At 42.3% G+C, this 22,975-nt stretch overlaps 2 protein-coding genes across 2 annotated transcripts in view; both read left to right on the plus strand.

Moving 5' to 3' along the window:
• The first annotated feature begins 13,054 nt into the window (after positions 1–13,054).
• si:ch1073-224n8.1 (zinc finger protein 16-like) lies at positions 13,055–17,089 on the plus strand. Its single transcript, XM_061086225.1, has 2 exons — positions 13,055–13,827; positions 14,274–17,089. Exons 1-2 carry the CDS (start codon positions 13,128–13,130, stop codon positions 15,200–15,202), a joined length of 1,629 nt encoding a protein of 542 aa, XP_060942208.1. The 5' UTR covers positions 13,055–13,127; the 3' UTR covers positions 15,203–17,089.
• A 5,303-nt stretch (positions 17,090–22,392) lies between these two features.
• The window catches only part of ltbp3 (latent transforming growth factor beta binding protein 3), a 34,979-nt gene continuing 34,396 nt past the window's right edge, over positions 22,393–22,975 (plus strand). Inside the window, exon 1 of the mRNA XM_061086226.1 lies at positions 22,393–22,913. Within this exon, the coding sequence (XP_060942209.1) occupies positions 22,673–22,913 (241 nt within the window). The 5' untranslated portion in view covers positions 22,393–22,672. The remainder of the gene's footprint in view (positions 22,914–22,975) is intronic.

The raw sequence follows: 22,975 nt of genomic DNA on the forward strand, positions 1-22,975 counted from the left end.
TTGACAATGAGAAGGAAACCGTATAGTAGGCAGAGAATATAAATTGGGATGGTGGTTGGGCGTAGCTTTGGTGTTCACAGGTAAGGCTATGTCGTTTGCACTAAACTGTCTGATTCTTCTTTGAGGAAACAAAAAATATATTGTTTTCTAATGTTGCAAAATGAAGAGTCACTTACTCAGATCAGCTAAGAAGAGCAGAAAGGCTGGAACAATGCAGCTGCTGTGGAAAAACTGCTTTACAAAGTCCTTTACAAACCCAGTCAAAACATATCTTTGGTCAAACATTTCAACGCATAGCCGCAGCATACAACACTAACAGTTGCTGATTCTAAAAATGTGGAAAAAATGTACAGCCAGATAATTTGACAAGATGTTAGTGATGCCGTGGCATGTTAAGACTTTGTGAATAAAACAAATCTGATTTAAAAGGTCCCTCTAAGATGTTATTACTGTGTTTTCATGAAATCAGATACATTCTTGATTTTCAGTTTAGCAGCATTCCATTCTTAACCACTTGTAAATTCAAATAAATTGTAAAAGACAATAAAAAACTAAATACATATATATATATATATGTATGTTATGACTATGTTATGACATGTCATGACTCCATATTTATGACAATAGTCCGTCTGTCCCTGTATATTACAGAATTCCTTCTGAAATATACAGTAGTTCCTTCAGTATTCCAGCAAAGAAAATAAAGAACATTTTTATTGTTTACTCTCACAGACTCATCAGAAATGATCACAAAACAGAAAGGGATAGCTGATGAGCACTGCTATTTCTATAAGCTTATATTATCTCACTTATGTATTTATTATTTATAATTGCACTGTAATGTCTTTTTCTATTTGTCATGTGTTTTTTCATGCGAAACGCTATTTCCATTTTATATACTTACATACAAATGGCCATAAAATAATCTTAACCTTATTCTTAATTTTAATCCTATATTGTAAAATGACAGTAGGAAGTCCCAGAATAACAATTTGAGCCTTTTGTTGGCAAATAAGCACCTTTAGAGCTAACTTTATGGACTGTCCCAGTTGCCCCATGAGATTACAAGGGGCTGTGTCATGGCAGCTGGCGGACGGCTCACTGAGGAGGACTCACTGTCATGATTCCTGCATGTGAACTCATGTGAAGGCCGAAAGAGCAGGTGCCTCGCATGTGCACGTGTGACACAAGGCCAATGCCAAAAGTGATCGATAACTCTCCTCAGCTTCAGCTTCCTCAGCTCTTTCGTGTAAAATGCCAGGTTACCATGGTTACCTTAGCTCTCCATCCAAGGAAACGGTGAAAGAGGAAAATCAAAGAAATTCTCCTCCTCTCCTTTGAGATACGCTCTCGCTGATCCATCCTGGGGAGCTGAGAGGAGAGCGCTGACCTGTGTGTAGCAGTGAATGAACATTTGTGGGGGGGGGGGGGGGGGTCAAGAGCCAGTGACTGAAGGGCAAACATTAGCAGCTTCCTCAAACACAAACATTCACTCTTGTTGTAAAAAAAATGCTGCTGTGCTGATCACTTGTGCAAACTCATTGCCATCCCTCCCAGAGTAACTCATTTCCATTTCCACTACATTATCCCTGAGTGCACGCCAGAGGTGGCTTGGATTTCTTCAGTGCTCTTTGCAATCATGACCTCTAGTGGTCCCCGTGAAAACAAATGAGAGTGGCGCTGACTCACTCTGTGAGCGTTCTGAGAGACGTCTGGATGAAAGATCTCGCACTCTTGTCTTTGCGTTGGCAACGATGCCAAGAGGAGAAAATGTAAACTAATGTACACACCCCTCACCCCCCCAGCTGCATTGAGCTATAAACCCTGAGCATCCTTCCTGTAAGTCAGACCATTAATCTTTGTATTTACAGAACTGTGGTTTGAGCCAAGGCAGACAGACACTGTGAAAGACATAACAGGAATAAACAGGATGCGATGCCTGCAGGAGGAGGGAGGGGGGGGCGGGCAGTTTCAAGCACCACCCACTTAGACCAACACTTTCCTCTGGCGAAGGCCACAGCATGCCCCAGTTTCTACTTGCAAAATAAAAATCTCTCTGCTGTTGTTTTTTATTGAACACCTTCTTCATTTTGCATTTAGTGACCAACACCTTTTCATTTCCCTCTCTTTGCAATTCATTGTCCTGTCTACAAAGTGCTTCAGAGGATTCAGGCAGACAGGAGGATTAAAGCAGTGCATGTTCACTTTTCTTGCCTGGCTGAAGAGGATGGTTCAGGTCAAATAATGGGCTCTGATGGATGTCTGACCTACTTAGAGCATTTCATGCCCTATAAAAGCTGACCCCAGCGGGCAGAGAAAGCAGCCATTAGTGCCCCTGCTGGTGGGATAGACTATACTAATAATACAAATTGAGATTCATGTTTCCAGACCCACATGCAAATTAATTTTTTCATGAATAATTAATTGCCTGAAAATGAATGATGCTTCTGAGTAGGTTTGAGTATATTGTTGTGAGATGAATGGAATATTACAACCTACAATCACTTTCATTGCAGTAAAGCCTCTTAAAGCCTCGAGCTGCGGCCTTGAAAATTGGCTCAGTAGAAGGAGAATGATTTTATCTACACATGAAATAATTACTCCTTATTAGGTGTAATGTCATATACAACACAGATGATACACAACATCATGTAAATAAGAAAAATAATTCAATTTAGCAAATGCTGCAATAGAAGAGGAATACATTTGGTTTGCCAATTAGCTTATTTTCAATCCCCTTATGCTGCATACTGTTTATTCGTTATTTCCACTTCCTTTTTTCAATTTTCTATCCTTGAATGCAATCTATTCATTTTGATGTATTAGATACCTTTTCAATATATTATATTTTATGTATGCTCAAGTGGAATTTTGAGGCCCACGTTATTTACTTAAACATTAAAAAAAATTGCATTCATTATATTTACAGATGTGCTCTTTGCAGATTCATATTTTACAGAGCTTAAACTATATCTTTACTTAAACAACTACTTCTACATCTGGTAACTGCACGGATGAGAGGGAACCAGGGTTTGCAGACATGAAAGCATTAAACAACGACCTGAAAAATGCTAATATTCTTCACAGTTAATGTGTTTCAGGACAAACAGTCATTTGATCCATCGTTAATGTAAAATATTTAATTTGCAGTACTTTTTACTGAGGCACCTGCAGAGTTTGAGTGCAGGTGAATTATCCCACTTTGAAGATCCGTTTAGTCTCATGTTACTTTAAAGTCTGCTTTTAATGGGCCCTGAGTTGAAAATGATCCAGATTTGAGGACATCATTATCCCCATGATTATGTTTCTTTTTGTGCCTTTCCGTGCACTCTGGCCTCTTCCCTTGGGGCTGAATGTAAACAGCAGAGAGGGATACGGTGATGTTCTCTCCCCTGCATGCGGTGACAGAGGCCTGTTCGGCATCATGATGATCACATGCCATAGATAACTCCTCTGATATCTTCTTGAAGCAAATACCTTTGACTTACCCTACAAATTCGAATTCTCCTAAATGTCACATCTGCTCCAGGGACTATTTGACATTTCATTTTTAGAGATAGAGTCAACTTCTCCATTATGTGTATTTAATCATCTTTAGCTACAAATGCAACTAGAAAGGCACGTACCCAATGGTCCCCTTATGAAACCACATTTAAATTCACTAGATTCTGATTTTTGTTTGGATCTTCAACAAATGTTTACGCAGTCATTTATATCAGTTCCTTAAACATGCCTGATCCGTTTTCATTGAGATGCATTTATTATTCTAATAGAAATCTCAGAATTTTTAAGATAATAACATTGAAAAAAAAATCCTAGATCTGCCAACCCAAATGTAATGGGGATTTTCTTTGACGTCCTGCCCCATTCCTCCATAAAATTTTACCAAAACCTGTTTAGTAGTTTTTGCGCAATCCTGCTAATTGACAAACAAACATAACCTCATTGTCCGAGGTGAAAATGCAATGATAAGCCGCATGGGTGGATGGGTAGAATCCGAAAATGCATGAATACAAATGAAAAAAGTTTATAGACTACACAAATACTCAGTCATTATCGTCATTGTTGGTCATGCAGGCAGCATTTTATGGGATATTTTATTGTGAAATCCCATAGCCATGAATTGAGCTCATTCCCCATCATCACTGACCTCTTTACCAGAAAAGCAACGTGAGTCATCACCAGTTTACTGAATGACATGATTCAACATGACTCCCCTTGAATGAGAAGAGTCCTGTCAACACACATCCCAGCTGCTGACCAACATTTGCCTGCAGCTACAAAAAAACCCGATTCACCAGCATCGTGCCATTTATCAGAACCAGTTTGTCTGCTTCGTCGTTGATATGTTAAAAATCTAAAACAGGTCACCGCAGCAGGATAATGAACTGGTCACACTGGGCCCCTCCGGTCTGTCAGCTGTTGGAGACAGACCCCTCCCCTTCAGGAGCTTCGTATCTTTAGTTGCAAAAATGTGGAATTTTTTTCCACTGGCTCATTCATTAAAATCCCCCCCCCAAAAAATCCTAGCATCTGCCAACTATTTGCTGATTGTGTAAGTCTGTGTATCCCTGGTGCCATATGATCTTTAAATATCACCTTTTTTTTTTTAATTACATTTATTTGTGATTATTTTAGTTTTTAGGTTATTTTTTAAATCGGAAAATTCATCAAATAAATGAATCTACAAGCGATCCAGCATTTCCATCAGTGATGTGAGTCTTGCCAAGAAGAGTTACATCATCAGTGTATGGAGGCAAAGAAAGGTCGAAAGATTTTGAATTAAACTGTGACTTGAAAATTACATGTGAGTTATTTAACCTAAATTCAGGTAACGTCAAGTTTTCCCTCGAAGTATTAATTCATGTTAAAATACGTTTTTTAATGGCCTTGAAAATTATGCAAATCACTGCCCTTTTGTTTTACTTCCATGGTGAAAGATTATGAAAATGTTGGTGTTTACCAAGTCCACTAAAAATGTTCTTTACATTCACGTAGCTTTTAGATTTTTTCTCGATGTGACACATTTCTCGTTAGTGTATTTTTTATGATCGAAAAGCATTTAAACAAGAACATCAGAACAGACACACCCAGTCGCCTCACTCTCCTTTTAGCTCCATGACCAGTTGGCTCACTGAGAAGTTTCATAACCTTGTGTAGTTGTAAAGAAAAACATTCAAAGTTTGTAAAAATAGTTTATTTAAAAAGGGAAATAACATCATTTTGAAATAAAACATGTTTACATCTACTTGTCTTCTAATGAGCACATGTTGTTCTGCTCTGCTCTCATCAGCAGAACAGCACTGCTCTATCACTCTGTGGTTTTGTTTAAACATATTCAGCTTTATTGCTTTACAGACATTTCATCTCTGTTTTAAACAGGCTGCTGCCGTGTCGTGATATTGCGCACATGTAAACCATCTATAAGGACGTCCTCCCACTTTGAGAGTGACTGCACTCAGACCGCATGTGTGTCACAGATCTCGAGGCCATTTCAGCAGCGGAGAAAAACAGGCTGTTGTATCTCCAAATTACACATGTTAGATGACTTCCATGCAGCTTGGAGTGGTGTAAGTTGTGCCGTGCAGTTGGAAAAGGAAAAAAGCCAGGGGCAGTGGAACGACTCTGTGGCAGCAAGCGGAGCAGAAAGGAATTAAAACATGGCTTTGAGACATGCAGGCTTGAATATGAGATAAACAGGGTAGATTTAAATATTGGACTTTCTTCCCTCTCTCATCATGGCAAAAATAAAATAAAAAAATGCCTGAAGCTTTTCACCCAGTTCTGGATGTCCGGAAATCTGAGCTGGAATGAGAAGAGGCTCACAAAATCCATATCCGCTAAAAGGCTATTGTATGACAGCTGCGAAAACAGCCGTGAAGACCAGGGCTCCTCCAGTGCGCTGACACAACTTCCGACTATAAGACAGATGGAAAAACTCACCCGTCCCCAGAGCTGTGAAACATCTCAGCCCAGTCACATTTCAGCCCTTTCCACAAACAAGTGTCATTGCTTTAAACTTTACTCGGTTTCTCCAACCTTTAGTTTGAATCTAATTGTGATCATGATACAAAATAGTCTCTGCTGAAGACTAAGGGCTATAGAGCTTTTAAAAGACAGGCTGAGTCACTAGCTTCCTTCAAATCAAAGCTCAAAACTTATTTTTATGATATTGGTGCTATATAAATAAAGATATTATCACTATTATTATGATACAACACATAGTTCACTTTTGGGTCTAAAAAAAAGCACTCGCTCTTTAACTAAACACATGAAATGAGGAACTCTAGCAGAGACTTTCAGAGTAACCTTCAAAACAATATGATATACTGTCTATGATGCCATGATGTTGCTGGTAACCATCAGCTTTTGTGTTGTGTCTTTCTGTCGTGTTGTTCTTCTGCTCAGAACTAAATTTGATCAGTTCATTTCTGTCATCTGTGCAAAGAGAAGCAGAACATCTCCTATGGATTATGAGTGAGTACATTTTGCTTATTCCTAATATAAAAACAAACTGGATCGAATGCACAGACGCAAAGCTGAAAAATAAAATGTTTTCTACGCTCATGAAAAGCTTATGTTTTGGAGATAAAGCAAGTAAGACATGCTCAGAAGTTCCTGATATTTCAGAGCTAGAACAGTGTATTTTTGAAATGCAAAGAAAAATATAAAATATAGATCAGATAAGGAGGCTACTGTATTTTTCAGCTATTAGTTTTCCCCTCACCACTAAGGGTGAAGTAAAACATCAGCAGGCAGACACATTCATGCTCGATGATAAGACTTGCTTCCTGCTGCGCTTTCAGAAAACCTCTCTGTGCATCAAACCTCAGATGATATAATGGACTCAAAGTTAATTAACTGCAATATCCCCAAAAAGTCTCACGGGACAAAGTCTTATCTCGCCGAGCGCCCGGTTGTGCTTTGCTTTCTGTTCACTGGGGATCAGCAGTGTCACGCATCGAGATGCTGGCCTCCTGTTTCCTTTGCCTCTTGTGCCTCCAGAGCAAGACGGCCAGCAAGAGGAGCAGCAGGAAGCCCAGCGCTCCTCCGATGAGTCCTGCTTTCAGGGGCAGACTGCTGTCTCTGGGGTGGTACATCATACAGGAGCCTGGACTGGATCCGCTCTCGTTCTCTGAGACCACACAGATCTCTGCAATGTTTTCTACGATGCCCAACCCCCCACTCCTTTTTTCCTTCCCAAAGATCTGCCGCTGTCGGTCCCCTACTGTCACCAGATAAGTTGTGACATAGGAGTAAGGTGCACACCACTGAATCACAACTTCCGACCCATTCCAGGACACCGATCTTAAGTTGGGAGCCTCTGGAGCCTGGTTGTGTAAAGTGTGGCCCGGACACGAGCATTTGGTGGATGCTCGGAGCACAGAACAGGAGGCCTGACCCTCGAGACAGGGGTCGTAGTTGCATCGTTGAGGAGTCAAAACATCTGGAAGATCTCTTCTGGGTTCGAGGGTGGATATCGTGTCATCAGGTCGGTCGTAATCTTCTGTGAAAAGTGAAAGGGCCTCGATGGAAATCCCATGTGGCCTCGGCGGTCCCATTGGATTCGTGCCTGTGACTTGTGATGCCGTTGGCAGGGAAGAGCAACCGCTGATGAAAAACAGGCAGACGATCACCAGGGGAAAAGGACCGACCCTGCTGGAAGCCAACATGCTGTCTGGAGAACATAAAAAGTAACTGTCAGTTGTGTTGGAATATCAGTTTTTTTTGCATAGGAATGAAAAGGACAACCCCCTTGGGTTTCCAGCTATGTGTACATTCAGATTTAGTTTCTTGTTGACTTGAATAAAACAACATTTATTCCCTGGTGTTGAGACTTTTAGAGATTATACGGCTGCAGAGGGAGCGACTTGTCGACTGATTTGCCTGGCTTCAATTCGAGCCAGGTTTCAACTGAGGAATTACAAAAAAATCTCCCTCACTTTGCAGCATAAATTGTTGATCTAGAGGGAGGCTCTCGAGTAAGCACATGAGAAAAATATGAACACCTCATTAGCAGAAATGCATTACTCAGCGACAAATTTATCAATGATTCATGGTCTCTCCTCCTCACAGAGCTTCTGGGAATAATCCTCATTTGTTGAGCTTACTAGGTACTTCACACTAATTCCACATTCCCTTCTGTCTTGCACAACAGGTCCAAATGCCTCCGCACCCAAATTACAGCACTGCCCGGTCAGCTGGATCAAGTTACAGAAATGTGCGATTTCCACAGCAGATTCCCCATGAACTTACCTGACATGTGCTCTGTGGTGAACACGCTGAGGGATAACAATGAAGTCCATTCAAAGGGAAGAACATGTGTGTGTGTTTAAATGCATGAAAAACAGAGCAGGAGGCTCCACTGAATACTCCGCTGTATGTGCCAGCTGAAACTATGAGTGTCTGTGTCGAGTATGAAAAGTTATGATCTTACCTGTTGCTTGCAAAACGAAAGTTTGTAATCTCTAGTAAAATCTGAAGCAGCTTCTTCTCCTTGTCTTCCGTCCACTTGCTTCTTACTCTTGCTCTCTGCTCCTTTATATATTTTTGTCTCCCCAACAATCACCTCCTTCTTTCTGTCCTCCCACCGTCCCCCCTCTCTGTTATTCCCTCCTGCACCAGCTCCACCTCCCTCCTCGCTAAGTGGTTCAGTAATGTTGGTGACGACCTGAGTGAGTGAGTGTACTTGCTATTAGTTGTATCACTGCTATTAGTAACATCAGCGCCGTCTGAGTTATGGTGAGGAAAACTCCTGAATTCTTGTTGTGTTCTTCCACTGTGTACGTTTTTCAGAGCATGTCTGACTTGTTGATGAGCTGTTCTTCTCCTTTTAGGGTTGAGGGGATTTGGATAAAACAGGGGAGATCTCTGTTCCATGGCATTGATTCACTGGAATTACTCATTCCTGACATAATCGGTGGCTACAGACAGCTTATCCCATCCTCCCAGCCGCCTAACCCCTCACCTAAATAAAATTTATGACTTGACTTGAATCATAGCAGCTAAACTGAAACTTCCTGTGCCACTGCTGGTATGAACCTGACTGGACTTGTTCTGGGGATGATTTGTGATGCATGAAAATGACAGTATGCAACTTTACAAACAAAAAAAACAGAAAATAATTCAAATAGGAGGGAAAACAGAATGGTACTATACCTCTACTAAGGTCCAACAATTTTTAAACCACATTTAAATTCACTAGATCCCGGATTTCATTTGGTTCTTGCTTCATATTTCACAAATTCTAAAAATATCAGCCGCCTTATTATACATGATTTTTTGTATAAATCCACGAATAACTATCTGAGAAATCAAAGAAAATGTTGAGACATTTCACAATGTTAAAAAAGTGAAAACAGAGATAAGCTGGATTCACCCTCTGATCTGGATCATGTCCCACACCTACATGAAATATCCTGGGGATCAGTGGATTCGTTTTTTTTAAGTATAGTCCTACTCAATTACAAACTGAATCCTCTTGTCAGAGGTAATAAGAAGAGGTGGTGATTCATTGAATACACCAGCAACATCGCGATAAGTAAATTCCACACAGCACTTCCATGAGAGAGGAACAAGATGTTTAGTTTTTTGGGAGAGCTGTGGCTTTAAAATACAGCTTCACGATCACATCTCCACCCTGCCTTCAAGGTTAGGCTGCAGAAAAATGACCAAAATGAGCTTTTATACTGAGCCAGAGGAATTCACCAAACTGATGAAGTTACCTCAGTTTGCTCAGTCAAGCGGTTTTAGCAGATGAGTCATATCCCTGGTATACAGCAGGCAAACGTACAGTTAAGAAACCAACAGGTATAACATTACAACTTTTTTCCACAAGAAGGAATGTAAATTATTTTAATTTGTTATATCAATATAACAGTTTTATCAGTTGTTTATTTCTTTTTTTGTCTCTCTTTCTTCCCTAGTGCGTCGTAGGACACACAGGAAGGAGTGTGGGTGTGTAAGTGTGAAGGAGATGCATGTATTTGCATCTAGGATATGTGTGGGTACATGTTTTGTAATACAGGTTGTGTTTAACATCTGAATCTAATGCTGAAAAACATGTATTTATATTTTGGCCTTATTTCACGTTTACGGTAAAAGTTGGTTTCCCAAACAGATTTAACACCAGGACCAAAGATGGTGTGACTGACGACATGAACCAGTAAGAGGCAGAGATGAAGTCACATATATTTCCCAAGAAATGACCTGAAGTCACGCAGATGGTAACGCTTATGTAAGCCCATTAAACACTCCCCTTCTTGCCCATGGACTAGTCACTCTTTCCCCAGTCACCACATCTGGCTGACAGGGGTCTGGTTTTCCCCGTCAAAACACAACTCCATACGGAATCAATTACTTTTTATACATAAATTAAATGAATGCAAATGGAAACTACAATGCCTTGTTGTGACAGATCCATGAATCTGCAGCACAAACAGCATAAGGGTTTATATTTACAACATGTGCAGATAAGCTATGGAATCTTGGTGGCTGCTGTCTGAATAATTCTGCCATTATTCATATATTTATTTACTTATTTCCCAATGGTTGGTTGATCAAATCATCAGCTGTGATTTTTCTCTCCGACCCCTGAATGAGACAAAGGTAGATCAGCATCAACACGCCAATGTTTATTTTTTATTTCTTTGGGTCCTTTAAAAAAACGAATTCATCATGAGAACATCCAACAAACATTTTTGGATAACAACGCCTGCAGGCTGTATTCAGAGGACAGCAGATTCACTCCACCTTTCTGAATAAACAAACAAAATGTGAAACAGAAAACGATTCATTTGAATAAAATCCAGATCCAATTCTAAGTATTTTGCAAATGTTTGACAAATAACAAAATATTCTTTCTATTTAATTTTAGTTTAGGGACTAACGCATACCAAAGCAATAAGCAATAATAAAAAAAAGCAATAAAAGAAAGAGATAATGAAATTTATATAATTAACACTAGAATTTTAATAAAACAAAGATGAGATAAGATATATAATAATTATAAAATTTGTTAAGAGCCAGACTAAACGGATGGTTTTTCAATTCATGTTTAAAGATATCAACATTTTCAGCTCCTCTCAGCTCCTCTTGTTCCGGCCTGGTGGCTGAAGACAGCATATGTTTGGTTTTGCTTTGTGGAACAACTAATAGAGAGGAACCAGAGGATCTGAGAGGCCGTCCCGGTTTACAAACTACAAGTTTTTCTGATAAGTGGACCGTGCAAGTCCATGCAGTACCTTTTAAGCTAATAAAATAATATTGAAAACCAGCAGTTTGCTGTATTTTCCCGTTCGTGAGGAGCTGTTCCAAAGGGAGATGTCTAGGCCATGTTTAGGGTTTATTACCTGACTGGAACATTCATTATTAAAGCAGCCTGCAGTGCCTCCTAGAGCCGACACCGGTGGATGGAAAAAGCAGAGAGCTTGGCAGGGCCTGTCAGTCCTCAGTTATGCAACTGGGTGTGGGTGATGTTATTAATTTGAGCTCATGATGAGCTGAGCCCCTTGTGTTAGGTTCCAACAAACAAACAGGCCACAGCATTGTGCGTTCAGCACATTGTCGGTCTGAGTGTCCTTCTCCACTTTCAGGGTCTGAACTCGTCCTCACCTTCAGGTCAAGAATATACAAGTACATTAGGTCCAGAAGCCTATGGTGTAATTTTAAACTGAAAAGAGCAAACTTCAGCATTTCTCCTCAAATGGCTGCTGCCTTACCGTGAAGTTTGGTTTTCTTTTCACCCTCAACCAAGACTGACAGGCTGAAAAACAGAATGCATTTCACACTTGCTCTCGGACTACACACATGGCTGTTACATAAATAAATCTGTCAGACTTGGATTGAGGAGCACTTAAAATGTCACCAAATAGCTATTTATTTGTGAAAAGAGACCGGCCACAATCATGCTCCAAAACATGTATTTAAAGGAGAAATGATTAATAATTATAAGTCTTTTTAACCAATCATTTTTGAAGTCACATATTGACTCAAATGTTTGTTTTTTTATGAATACATCATTTTTTGTAACATAAAATAGTGACAAATGTTTGGGATTTATTTTGGGATTATCAAATTTTGATGTATTATATATTAAATCCTTACCTGTTTAAAGAGAAAAACCAAAAGGAGGAAAATGGTCAGTCGGATATATCTTGATCTGCTGCATATATATGTATTATATACGCTACTGTATTTATTCATCTGCTGCTACATGTCCTGTACATATATTCTTCATTCACTTTAATTGCTGACCTCAACGCATTCTGATCCCTTCAATCATTCAGTGTTTATCTACATTGCTAAAATCAGTTTTCACAGCCGTTATCCTGTTCACCGTCCCTTTACAATCACGTACACCACTCTCTTAATTTATAACTCTGTTTTACCTGCTCTCTTGACATGCTCTAAGTGCCTAAGAATTGCCCTTCGGGGAAAAATAAAGTTGTTTTGAATTCTTATTTTTACTATTATTATTATTTCTGTTGTTGTTTTGGTTATTATTATTATTATTATTATTATTATTATTATTATTATTATTATTATTATTATTATTATTATTATTATTATTATTATTATTATTATTATATTACATGCAGATAGGCTTCAGGTTATGTTCAGGTAAAGATAATCTACCCCTCAGGCTTGTGATCTGTTCTCTGGGGGAGATGGAGCTTCCTTCGAGTCAACACTCAGGGCAGGAATAGCCCCGTCCATGCGGCTTGGTCGACGTCATCGCTGTGCGACAGGCCCCAGTGTTAGTACAGTCAAGTCCTGCGCACTCCAGCTGGAAATGGGTGAGTCTCCCCGAAGCCGCGCGGCCCCAGAGACTCTGTTCACCTGCGGACCTGAGTGAAAACACCTCTTGCGCATTGTGCCGCGCAGCCGCAGTGTTTGCGGCTTGTTTTGCGCTTCTCGGGGTGTTAGCCCTTAAAGCTAGCAGGCTACCGGAGTCAGGCCCAGCGAAGAAGAGTTCACTGCCACCAGCGACGCCCCTCTCACCGCTGCACCGGCAGATAGACCTGACCCCAACAACAACCCCCCCCCCTCCAGAAGCCAGGGCTGGTTCCATTAGCACTGGACACGTTAGCATCGCCTGCTCACTCCGGGCCAGGTGCGTTAGAGCCATGACTTCCAGGAGGACGGGCTACGCGGGCAGCATGGACTCCTCTCCATCCAACAGCGGCTCCATCCACACCGGGAACCGGAAGCAGAGCATCATCAACAACCTCCCCGGCAGGACCGACTCCTGCTACGATCGCAAACCGGACAAGGCTGCGTACGGGGCCGGGCAGGGCAGCGTGACCGTCACGTCGCTCAAGTCCCGGCTGGCCCCGACCATCCAGAGCGCCATGTCCGCCGCGGTGGACACGCTGCTGGGCGAGGTGGTGCTGGTGCTCAACGAGACCCAGCAGGAGCTGCTGAGCAAGGAGCAGGAGAACGAGAGGCTGAAGGTGCGACTGGAGGTGTCCGAGCGGGAGCTGAAGAGCCTGCAGGAGTGTCTGAGCAGCGCCCAGAAGCTCATCGACCAGCTGCAGATCTCCTACGGGGGGGGCCCGCAGTCCGTGTTCGCCCCGTCTCTGTCCTCCATGGCTTCCCTGACCTCAGGTCTGGACCGGGACCACCAGAACCCCCGGAACGTGAACGGAGCCGGCGTGGACCTGGGTCTCGGGGGCTCTGTGGACGAGTCGCTTCACGGGTTCGAGCCCAGAGACGACTACAAGATGTGCCAGCTGTCCATCCAGCCGGACGGCTCCGTGACCAACCACGCTCTGGACTCCTTCACCTCCAACGCGTCTCACATGTGCTCCGACTCCAGCCGGCCAGGTAAACACTCACTGTGTGCTGCTGGGTTTTGTGGATTTCCTTTGCAAAGAACCGCCTGTAACTTCCTGTAAACTGACACATGGGAGAGGCAGTGGACTAGTGGCAGAAACTTGGACTATGGGCAGAAAAGGTCTCTGGTTCGTCTCTGGTTCGACTCCACGGAGAAACAACACTAAGACGAACCTGGATTGATCTGTCCAAAAATCCAAGAGGATTCTCCCTACCCTGTCTAGTGCCCCTGAGCAAGGCACCTTACTCCCCCAACATCTGCTCCCACTGCTCTGTGTGTCCTGCACCAGATGGGTTAAATTTCCCTCCTTGCATGAGTGTGCTTGTGCATGTCTGTGCATGTGTTTGGGACAAATAAATATATATCTTAATCTTCAGTGTTTTAGTTTAGTAGAACTTCTCCATAACCATGTCTGTGTGTCTCGATTTGTCTCCAGACGAGAGGCAGTCTCAGGGACCATCCAGGTTTGAGATCAAAGAGGAACAGGGACTGGTTCCAGGCTCCGGTCAGCCCGGCCGGAAGGATTCGGACGACGGAGATCGGTCGTCCCACAACGTCGGTGACCTCAACTACGTCCAGGTGGGGGAGGGAGGTCCTCAGCGTTCATTCACTCACCCCCTGCGGCACCAGAGGCCCGGGCGAGAGTGCAACGACGCCTTGCAGCAGGGCGGAGTCGATGGACACAAAGCTCTGGTCAGGACTCCCGGGAGAGGAGACAGCGTTTCGCCCGGCCGAGCCGATGACTCAGCAGGACCTTCAGCCCCGGACACAGTGGTGGATCCCGCTCTGGATCGGCCTCACCACTGTCTGGAGTGTGGAAAGACCTTCCGCCTGATCTCCAGCCTGAAGAAGCACATCCGCATCCACACGGGAGAGAAGCCGTACCCGTGCGGGGTGTGCGGCCGCCGCTTCCGCGAGTCGGGCGCCCTCAAAACTCACCTGCGCATCCACACGGGCGAGAAGCCGTACTCCTGCTCCGAGTGCGGGAACTGCTTCCGCCACTTGGACGGTCTGCGGAAGCACCGGCGCACGCACACCGGCGAGAAGCCCTACGTGTGCGCCATCTGCGGCAAGCGCCTGAGCCGCCTGCAGCACCTGAAGCACCACCAGCTCATCCACACCGGGGAGAGGCCGTGCTGCTGCCCCTTCTGCAACCGCAGCTTCAAGGAGCCGGCGGCGCTGCGCAAACACATCCGCACGCACCGGGAGGAGGGCGGCCACCTGGGCATCGGCGTCAGCGAAGAGACGGACCCGGACGCCATAGACGACATGAACAACCTCCACCCGGCAGCTCCGTCCCCTCAGATGAGGTTCGGAGAGTGGGGAGCGGAGGAGGAGGACAGCTCAGTGGCGGACTGTGTGTAGTGGAGCGATTCAAGATGAACTGTTGGATAGTAATCGTATCATAAGGTGTTTTGGGAGTTTGATCTGATGAATACGATCATCTCTGTTCCAGGCTGTTAGAATGAAGACGTATAACCCTAGACTTTTAAGTTTTGTTTATATCTGACATCTTCCTGTTTTCATGTCAGCAGCATGTGTCTTTTTTTCCTTCGGACATTCATCAGGCAGCAGCAGCAGCAGAAGTAGCAGCGTACTGGTTTTAATTAGAGAAGTGGACAGGATCTGCTTTCTCACTTTAAAAATATAACAACACTCAACCTTCGTCTCTGCTGATGCTGTTAAAGATCGTCCCTGGATGTTAGTCAGGATGAACTGATTTTAGTCGTGACTTTTTGAAGCTTGAGGTTGTGCTGAGCTGCTTTAATCCAGGAGACAGGAATAGAAGCATAGTGCAGGTTCATGCTTCATGTGCAGGATAAACGGTGCACATTGTATTGCTGGGCTTGTATTTTTTGGGGCTAAACCAAAGCATACAGTGTTATCGTCTAATTCAGTGATGTGATGATTGTGTGGGTCCCTACTACTGGTGCTTAACAAAACAGGATCCACAACAGAAAGTGACCGACATCATCATGTGTTGATCATTCCAGATCCTTTTCCAGTTCACTCAGCCAGAGCAGCAATTGTCTCACTTTCATCCTTTAAGACCAAGAAACCCAGACATCTTAACTATTGCAATATTAATAAAAATGCCACATGGTATCTGGCTCCTATCGTGATAAATGGACAATATACTATTGTCTCCCAGCTCTACCTCACTATCTATTCTCCACAATGATAAAAATACCACAAGAACACTCTATTCCCGGTTGATGGAAGTGGTTAGATTTGACTACATTTATAGCTCTTCCTCTTCAGCTCGGCTCCGTCTCCTCTCTGCTTTTCACTCTGCGGAGCCGTCGTCAGTTACACAATCCTAATGCTGAACTTATCTGTGTCAAGTATATCTTTTTTGAAGACACCGTTTAATTCAGAGCATTACATGTTTTATTCTTCTTTAACCAAACGTGCAGGGTTATTTTAAAGAGTGAGACGACAACATCATTCACACTGTTCCAACATGGACCATATCTTAGCATTCCTTCTTTTTACAAATTCAAGCTGCTACTCTGTCTAGAAAACCTCTCGTCTGTATTTATAATTATTGTTACCAGCCAGTCACTCGTGGTCACTAGCGGACACACTCTGGTGCTTGCATGTGCATATTTGTTTCTCCGCTGGTGACGATGCCTCCTGGGTGTTAATGTAAATAAGAATATAGTTTTAGGCATTTTATCCAGTTTATTAATAAGGAGGTGGACGTTTGTGGAAAAGTGGATGTGCAACATTTTTATTTGTTTTCATGTACCGTGCTTTTAAACCATCATTATGCTAACATGATGTAAATATATCTTTTCAAATATCTTACTGATGTTGTCCCTGATGTTCTGATCCAACGCAACAAAGGCATCAGGTTTAACAACAGACGGATCCTCTCAGCCCTCTGAGCTGTTCTCTAGGTCTCTCGTGTCATTTGCCATGTATACTACTCTAATGATCTCTATGTACATCTACAAGTGTAACTCGTTCCACAAGGCACTCGAAATGTAAAATATAAGTCACTGTATACCAAGGACACGATTTGCAGATTAACATAGTGCCAGTTGATCATATTTATTATTTTTAGTGTTACAAACAAGGGGGTTTTGCATGTAGGTTTAAATTAAAATGGCATTCTTCCTTAACAGATCGTTAAATGTGAAAAATGAATTACTTTTTTAAGCCGCTGTGTTCAAAACATATTCCTACAATTCACATCCATCCTGTTACCAACTGTAAATGTGACTATATTAAAGGGCCTTGTTTGTATCTCGTGTCTCTGTTGCTCATTACCCCGACCACAGTCACTGTCAACCTCTGAGATTCAATTAAAAGTAAAACCACAGTCAATTCATCCGACATTGTGACGCTTCTCTCCAAGACAAAGCCGCGGGTTAATCCTAACTTTAGATCCTCCCCGTCTGTTTATACCAGCGTTATTACTTAACTCTCAGTCGGTGCATTTCATTGTACCGTGGGAGGAAAACCACATTAACCGTGGAGGAGAGTTTCCACGGCATCTGAAAAGTTGCCAAACAGAGTGCGTGTACGTGCTGCGGACGCGCCCAGAGACAGATCCCAAATAACACCTTACGCCTTCCTCAATGCTGAGTAATGGCATCTGTTTGCATATACATAAACTGCTATTTGAGGCAGCCTTTAGTGTGATTACTGAAGCTTAACGGGCTGAAAAACACGTGAGTAGCCTTCCATCCATGATACAATCCTCCACACAGGGTTTTTAAATGTGTTTTTGTACACAAATCCATAGTTCTGTGCTGGATAAATTACATTCTTTTTATACATCTCTATAGAGCAGAACAACCGTATATGTTCTTCTTGATTAAACTTGTTTATTATCTTGCGACGACTCAGATTCATCGTGTGCATGTGACCTCCCCCCCCCCATTCGTCTGTTGGTTGGTGTTCGAAAGCAAGATTACACAAAACCACCTGACGGATTTCCATGAAAGTCAGAGAAAGGAAGTGGTATAGATCAGGTTAGAACCCTTTACACTTGTGGTGCGTATCTGGATCAGAGGGCAGATACATGATTTTTGATTTTTTTTAAACTTTCTATAACATGGTGAGATGTTTTTCAACATTTTCACAGTTTTCCCCGGCAATAATTCATGGATCTTGATGAAATAAATCGAACACATTTTGCCAACTCATATTTATGAGTGTGTGTTTTTTGATGCAGTTGGATTGAATTTAAGGGAACTTTTATGCCATAGTGGAGATAGAATCTCTAAGATTTGTTGCTGTAGAAATTAGGGCTGAGCAAGTTAACTCGTTTTAATCGAGTTAACTCAAGTGATGAGTTAACTCGATTGTTTATCCGCCAATTATTTTCTTTTTTCCTGTTCTGCAGCAGTCAGCAACAGACTTTCACAAAATAAAAGCCTGACTTTCACAATAAAACAATAAATAATCAAACCTGAGTTAATGCGAGATAAAATAATTAATCGTGTTAACTCATCACTTGAGTTAACTCGATTGAAACGAGTTAACTTGCCCAGCCCTAGTAGAAATAGAACATCTTACTATAATGTGATAGACCACAGTTTCTCTAACGTACACTGAGACCCAGTGGCCAGTGATCAGCCCCGACATTGTGGACCTAAATATAACAAGCCCACAAACAGAGACTTGACTCCCTGCACTGACGCTGAGCTGAGGTAACCGGAGACTTGCGTGGAGACACACAAACTTGTTTCGACAATCCACACCACAAAAGCAAGTTAAGACATCAAGTTGAAACAAGTGATGTGAAGGGCATCGAAACACATTTCCCCCTGAACACCAGCAGTGGAAGATCACCAAGTGCAGAGCCCATGACTCATGAAAACAAAAATAATGCAAGATAAGAATTTCTTAATCTTAGCTTTATACTTTTAAACTACAGAATCCGATGGTTATTATTCAAACAATTATTAACTTGGTTTTCATTAAGCAGTTATATAGTGGATTATGCAATGCAGTATTTACATTACCCAGTCAATCCTCAGTGTCTCTGCTTCAGATGGTGCAGAATGCTGCTGCCTGTATTTGAACCTAAACCAAACGTATGGGCCTTGATCTCTCCTATTATTACCTCCCTTCAGCTGGCAGTTAAATTTAATTTTAAGATTCTTTTTATAACTTTTTAAGCTCAGCACAGTCTGGCCCCCAGTTATATTACAGAGCCACTAACTATGCATGCTCCGACCTGTAACCTAAGATCTTCCAATCAAGAGGTTCCTAACTTAAACCTGGTAACCAGGGGTGACCAGGCCCAAGGCTCTGGGATTCATGCGTGACTTTTCCTCTCTTCACCTGTATTTAAATCAAAACTACTTAAAACGTATTTAAAACGTAAGAATTAGTTATTATTGTTGTTATTATTTGTCATTATGAGTACTTGTAGTGGTGGTAGTACTAGTAGTAGTAGCAGTAGTAGTAGTTGTACCATATAACATCATCTGCATGGACATTACTTTTAATTGTACTTCTGACTTTTAGATTTTTTTTCAACTTTTCACTTTTTTATCATGTAAAATTCTGAATTCCAGTGTTTCTACATTATAGAATTTTACTGATACTTTTACTTTAAAGGCTCAAAAGATCTCTACTGAGAATTCCCTTCTCTCTGGTCACAGCTGTATTTATCTCTATAGGTCATTCATTAGACCTGTTTATTTTCGTTTGGCGTCATTGTCTGCTCCAACGTCTGATGCTACGGTGTCAGTTTCAGACGGGAAGTAATTATGTTGTATTAAAAATACTCAGGGATGTTTTATGAGTGACCTGCGATGTATTTGCATTGTGTGTGTGTGTCTTGGCGCAGTGATGGCGCGCAGCAGCAGAGGCCGAGAGAAATGTGAGAGCGGCCTGTGAACTCTCCGTAGGCCCATGCAGTTATTTCCTCAGCGACTGAAAGTAAACACTCTCAGGTTTTTGAGAGGAAGTGACTCAACTCTCTTTGTCTCTTTCTCACTTTCAACCCCCTCGCCCATGTGACCCCAAACACAGGCGGGCTCGCGAGATCCCGACACTGCTGAAACTCTGTGTATTTTATTATCATTCACTTTTTCCCAGAGAGTCTGAGGTCAGTGTGTGACAGGAATGAAATGAGGTTTCGCAGCAGAGACCTTCTTCTCTCTGGACGAGCTGAGCTGCAGTTTCCTTTTCGGACTGGACAGAAGCAAAGGTTTGATGGTTATTTGGTTACACGTGTAAAGGTACAAGACTGTATCTTGTTGCAGTTTTGGGGAAAAGCACTCAATAGAGCACAAACCTCTGCCAAGGCCCAACAGTCCCTGTAAATTCAATCAAGCTGCAACAGATTACACTCACTCATACACACATATCTGTCTTTATGTGACTTTTTATTTGCTTATTATCTTTTTCATATTTCTTTCGGAGTTAAAAAAAAAAACTTTTCAAGATTTTCAATTTATCTTGTGATTATGATTTATCCGCAAAATAAGTATACACAACGCACAGGAAGTACATGATGCACTGCTGTTCAGACTAACCATGATGATGGTGGACGTTGTGAAATATGTGTTATGGATGGATGGAGATAGATAGATAGATAGATAGATAGATAGATAGATAGATAGATAGATAGATAGATAGATAGATAGATAGATAGATAGATAGATAGATAGATAGATAGATAGATAGATAGATAGATAGATAGATAGATAGATAGATAGATAGATAGGTAGGTAGGTAGGTAGGTAGGTAGGTAGGTAGGTAGGTAGGTAGGTAGGTAGGTAGATAGATAGATAGGTAGGTAGGTAGGTAGGTAGGTAGGTAGGTAGGTAGGTAGGTAGGTAGGTAGGTAGGTAGGTAGGTAGGTAGATAGATAGATAGATAGATAGATAGATAGATAGATAGATAGATAGATAGATAGATAGATAGATAGATAGATAGATAGATAGATAGATAGATAGATAGATAGATAGATAGATAGATAGATAGATAGATAGATAGATAGATAGATAGATAGATAGATAGATAGATAGATAGATAGATAGATAGATAGATAGATAGATAGATAGATAGATAGATAGATAGATAGATAGATCAAGCTGATGTGGTGGATGGTTCAGGATCATGTTAAAAAACAAACAACATAACAATAATAGAAACTAGAGCTCATATATGACCATAGTATGTGCATCCTAACCATTCAGCTATCAGGTCACCACCTAACCAAATTCATTTAAGATCATATAAAGCTTCAAAGTAACAGGACCTGAGCACAGAGCCTCACCACAACTTAATTTAGTAGAAGTATATGTTATTCAATTGATAATACAAGTTACGGAAGCAAAACAAAGTTCAGTAGCAAAAAAAAAGAGTCCTTAAATTAAGGCTAAGGTTCCTATAAAACAAAACAAATGTGCAAAAAACAGGAAACTAGATATTGCAGAAAGGCTAAACCGAAAAAACGGAGATTAAATAAAATTAAATAAAATAAAATAAAATTAAATAAAATTAAATTAATCCTGCGCAGTCCACTTCTGTGCATGAGATGCGCAGTTCACTTCTGCGCAGGAGGTAAATGAAATTTACAAAATTAATTAAAAAAAAAAAATTACAAAAAAAAAGAAAAGCTAAAATTTCTAGGACTGAAAGGCAGCACTAAGCGGGCCCGAGCACATGCATATTGAAGTGTTGCATGCGTTTTGCCTGAAAAAAAATAAATAATGACTGAGGAAATATAGGAATTTGAGCATGCTAAAGCCCTCAAAAAGCCAATTAATTTGCCTGATTAATAATAATAATAATAATCCTTACGATTTCAATAGGGCCTCACTGTCTGTCAGTGCCTCTCAGTGCGCGGACCCTAAAAATATAAAAAGTACCCCGCAATATTCTGATGGTTTTGTGTCCAGGGGGCCCAGTGTAATGTATAATTATCAAGCTGCTGAGAAATATGATGAGTTCAAAAGTATGATAGCAGTCGACATGAACGACCTCCTGATTTAATAAGTCTGTGGCTGAAGTTCTCAGACTTAGACTTTATTCAACTATTATGAGACACAAATAATGTCCTTCTTGTCCCATCCTCACCACCTGAGTCCCTGCTGACAGTCTGATGACCTCAGACTGACCCTGATGACTCATAATATCACAGATGTCTAACAATTTGTTTCTGGACATGCTACTCTCACTGGAGGTTGAGAATAGTTGATATTTTCCCTCCTAAGAATCTCTCATCAGGCACAAAGGTGTGTTTACAGCAATGTGTAATATGTTCTATATTTCTTATTTTCAGAGTGACACTCACTGGGTGTGTATGTGTGTATGTGTGTGTGGGGGGGGGGTGCAGCAGATTTGGGGAGGGGGATGTTGGGAGAAGGAACCAACAAGGAAACCACTTGAAGCTTCGCTCCTGCGCCGCCTGGCTGGCCCGCTGCCAGCTTTCTCCAGAGAGGGTTGGCTCACTCCCTTCTCCTTCTCCTCCCTTCCCTCTCCCTTCCCTCTCTCTCTCTCTCTCTCGAACCCACATACGCACTCTCTCCGCAACCCTCTCCAAAGGAACAAGGCGAGAGAAAGAACGAAGGAAGCAAAAGTACAGGGAGAACCACACAACTTTTCAAACAACAAGCAGGGACGGCGAAGAGAAAACTCCCCGAAGATGCCCAGCGCGTCGCTTTTACGCACGGATCGCTTGGGTACGCGAGGCTTCTAAGGAGAGAAACGAGGAGGGAGGACGAGCTCTTTTTTTTCCTCCTCCGCCGTATGAGACGTCAAAAGTCTGCCTCGGGGTTTAAAGGCAAATAAAGAAGGCGCTGTGGAGCTGGAGCCGTGGATGTCCCCGGGTCTGCGTGGAGGGCGGTGAGGGATGCCAGGATGCCCTCTGTGATCCCCCATCTGCTCGTCATCTGGCTGAGCCTGCAGCGGCTGGCGTGGTGCACGGAGCGCGCCTCCTCCACCCGGGAGCGCTTCAAGGTGGTCATCGCCCCCCTCATCTGCAAGCGGATCTGCCTGAAGGGCCAGTGTCAGGACACCTGCGAGCAGGGCAACAACACCACGCTGATCGCAGAGAACGGCCAGGCCTCCGACACGCTCATCGGACCGGGCTTCAGGGTCGGTGAGTGGACGGGTGGCCTCCAACCAGTGGAGGCTGGAACGATGCTGTTTATTTGCGGGGGG

The sequence above is a fragment of the Limanda limanda genome, chromosome 14 (assembly GCF_963576545.1).
Source record: "Limanda limanda chromosome 14, fLimLim1.1, whole genome shotgun sequence".
Taxonomy (NCBI): domain Eukaryota; kingdom Metazoa; phylum Chordata; class Actinopteri; order Pleuronectiformes; family Pleuronectidae; genus Limanda; species Limanda limanda.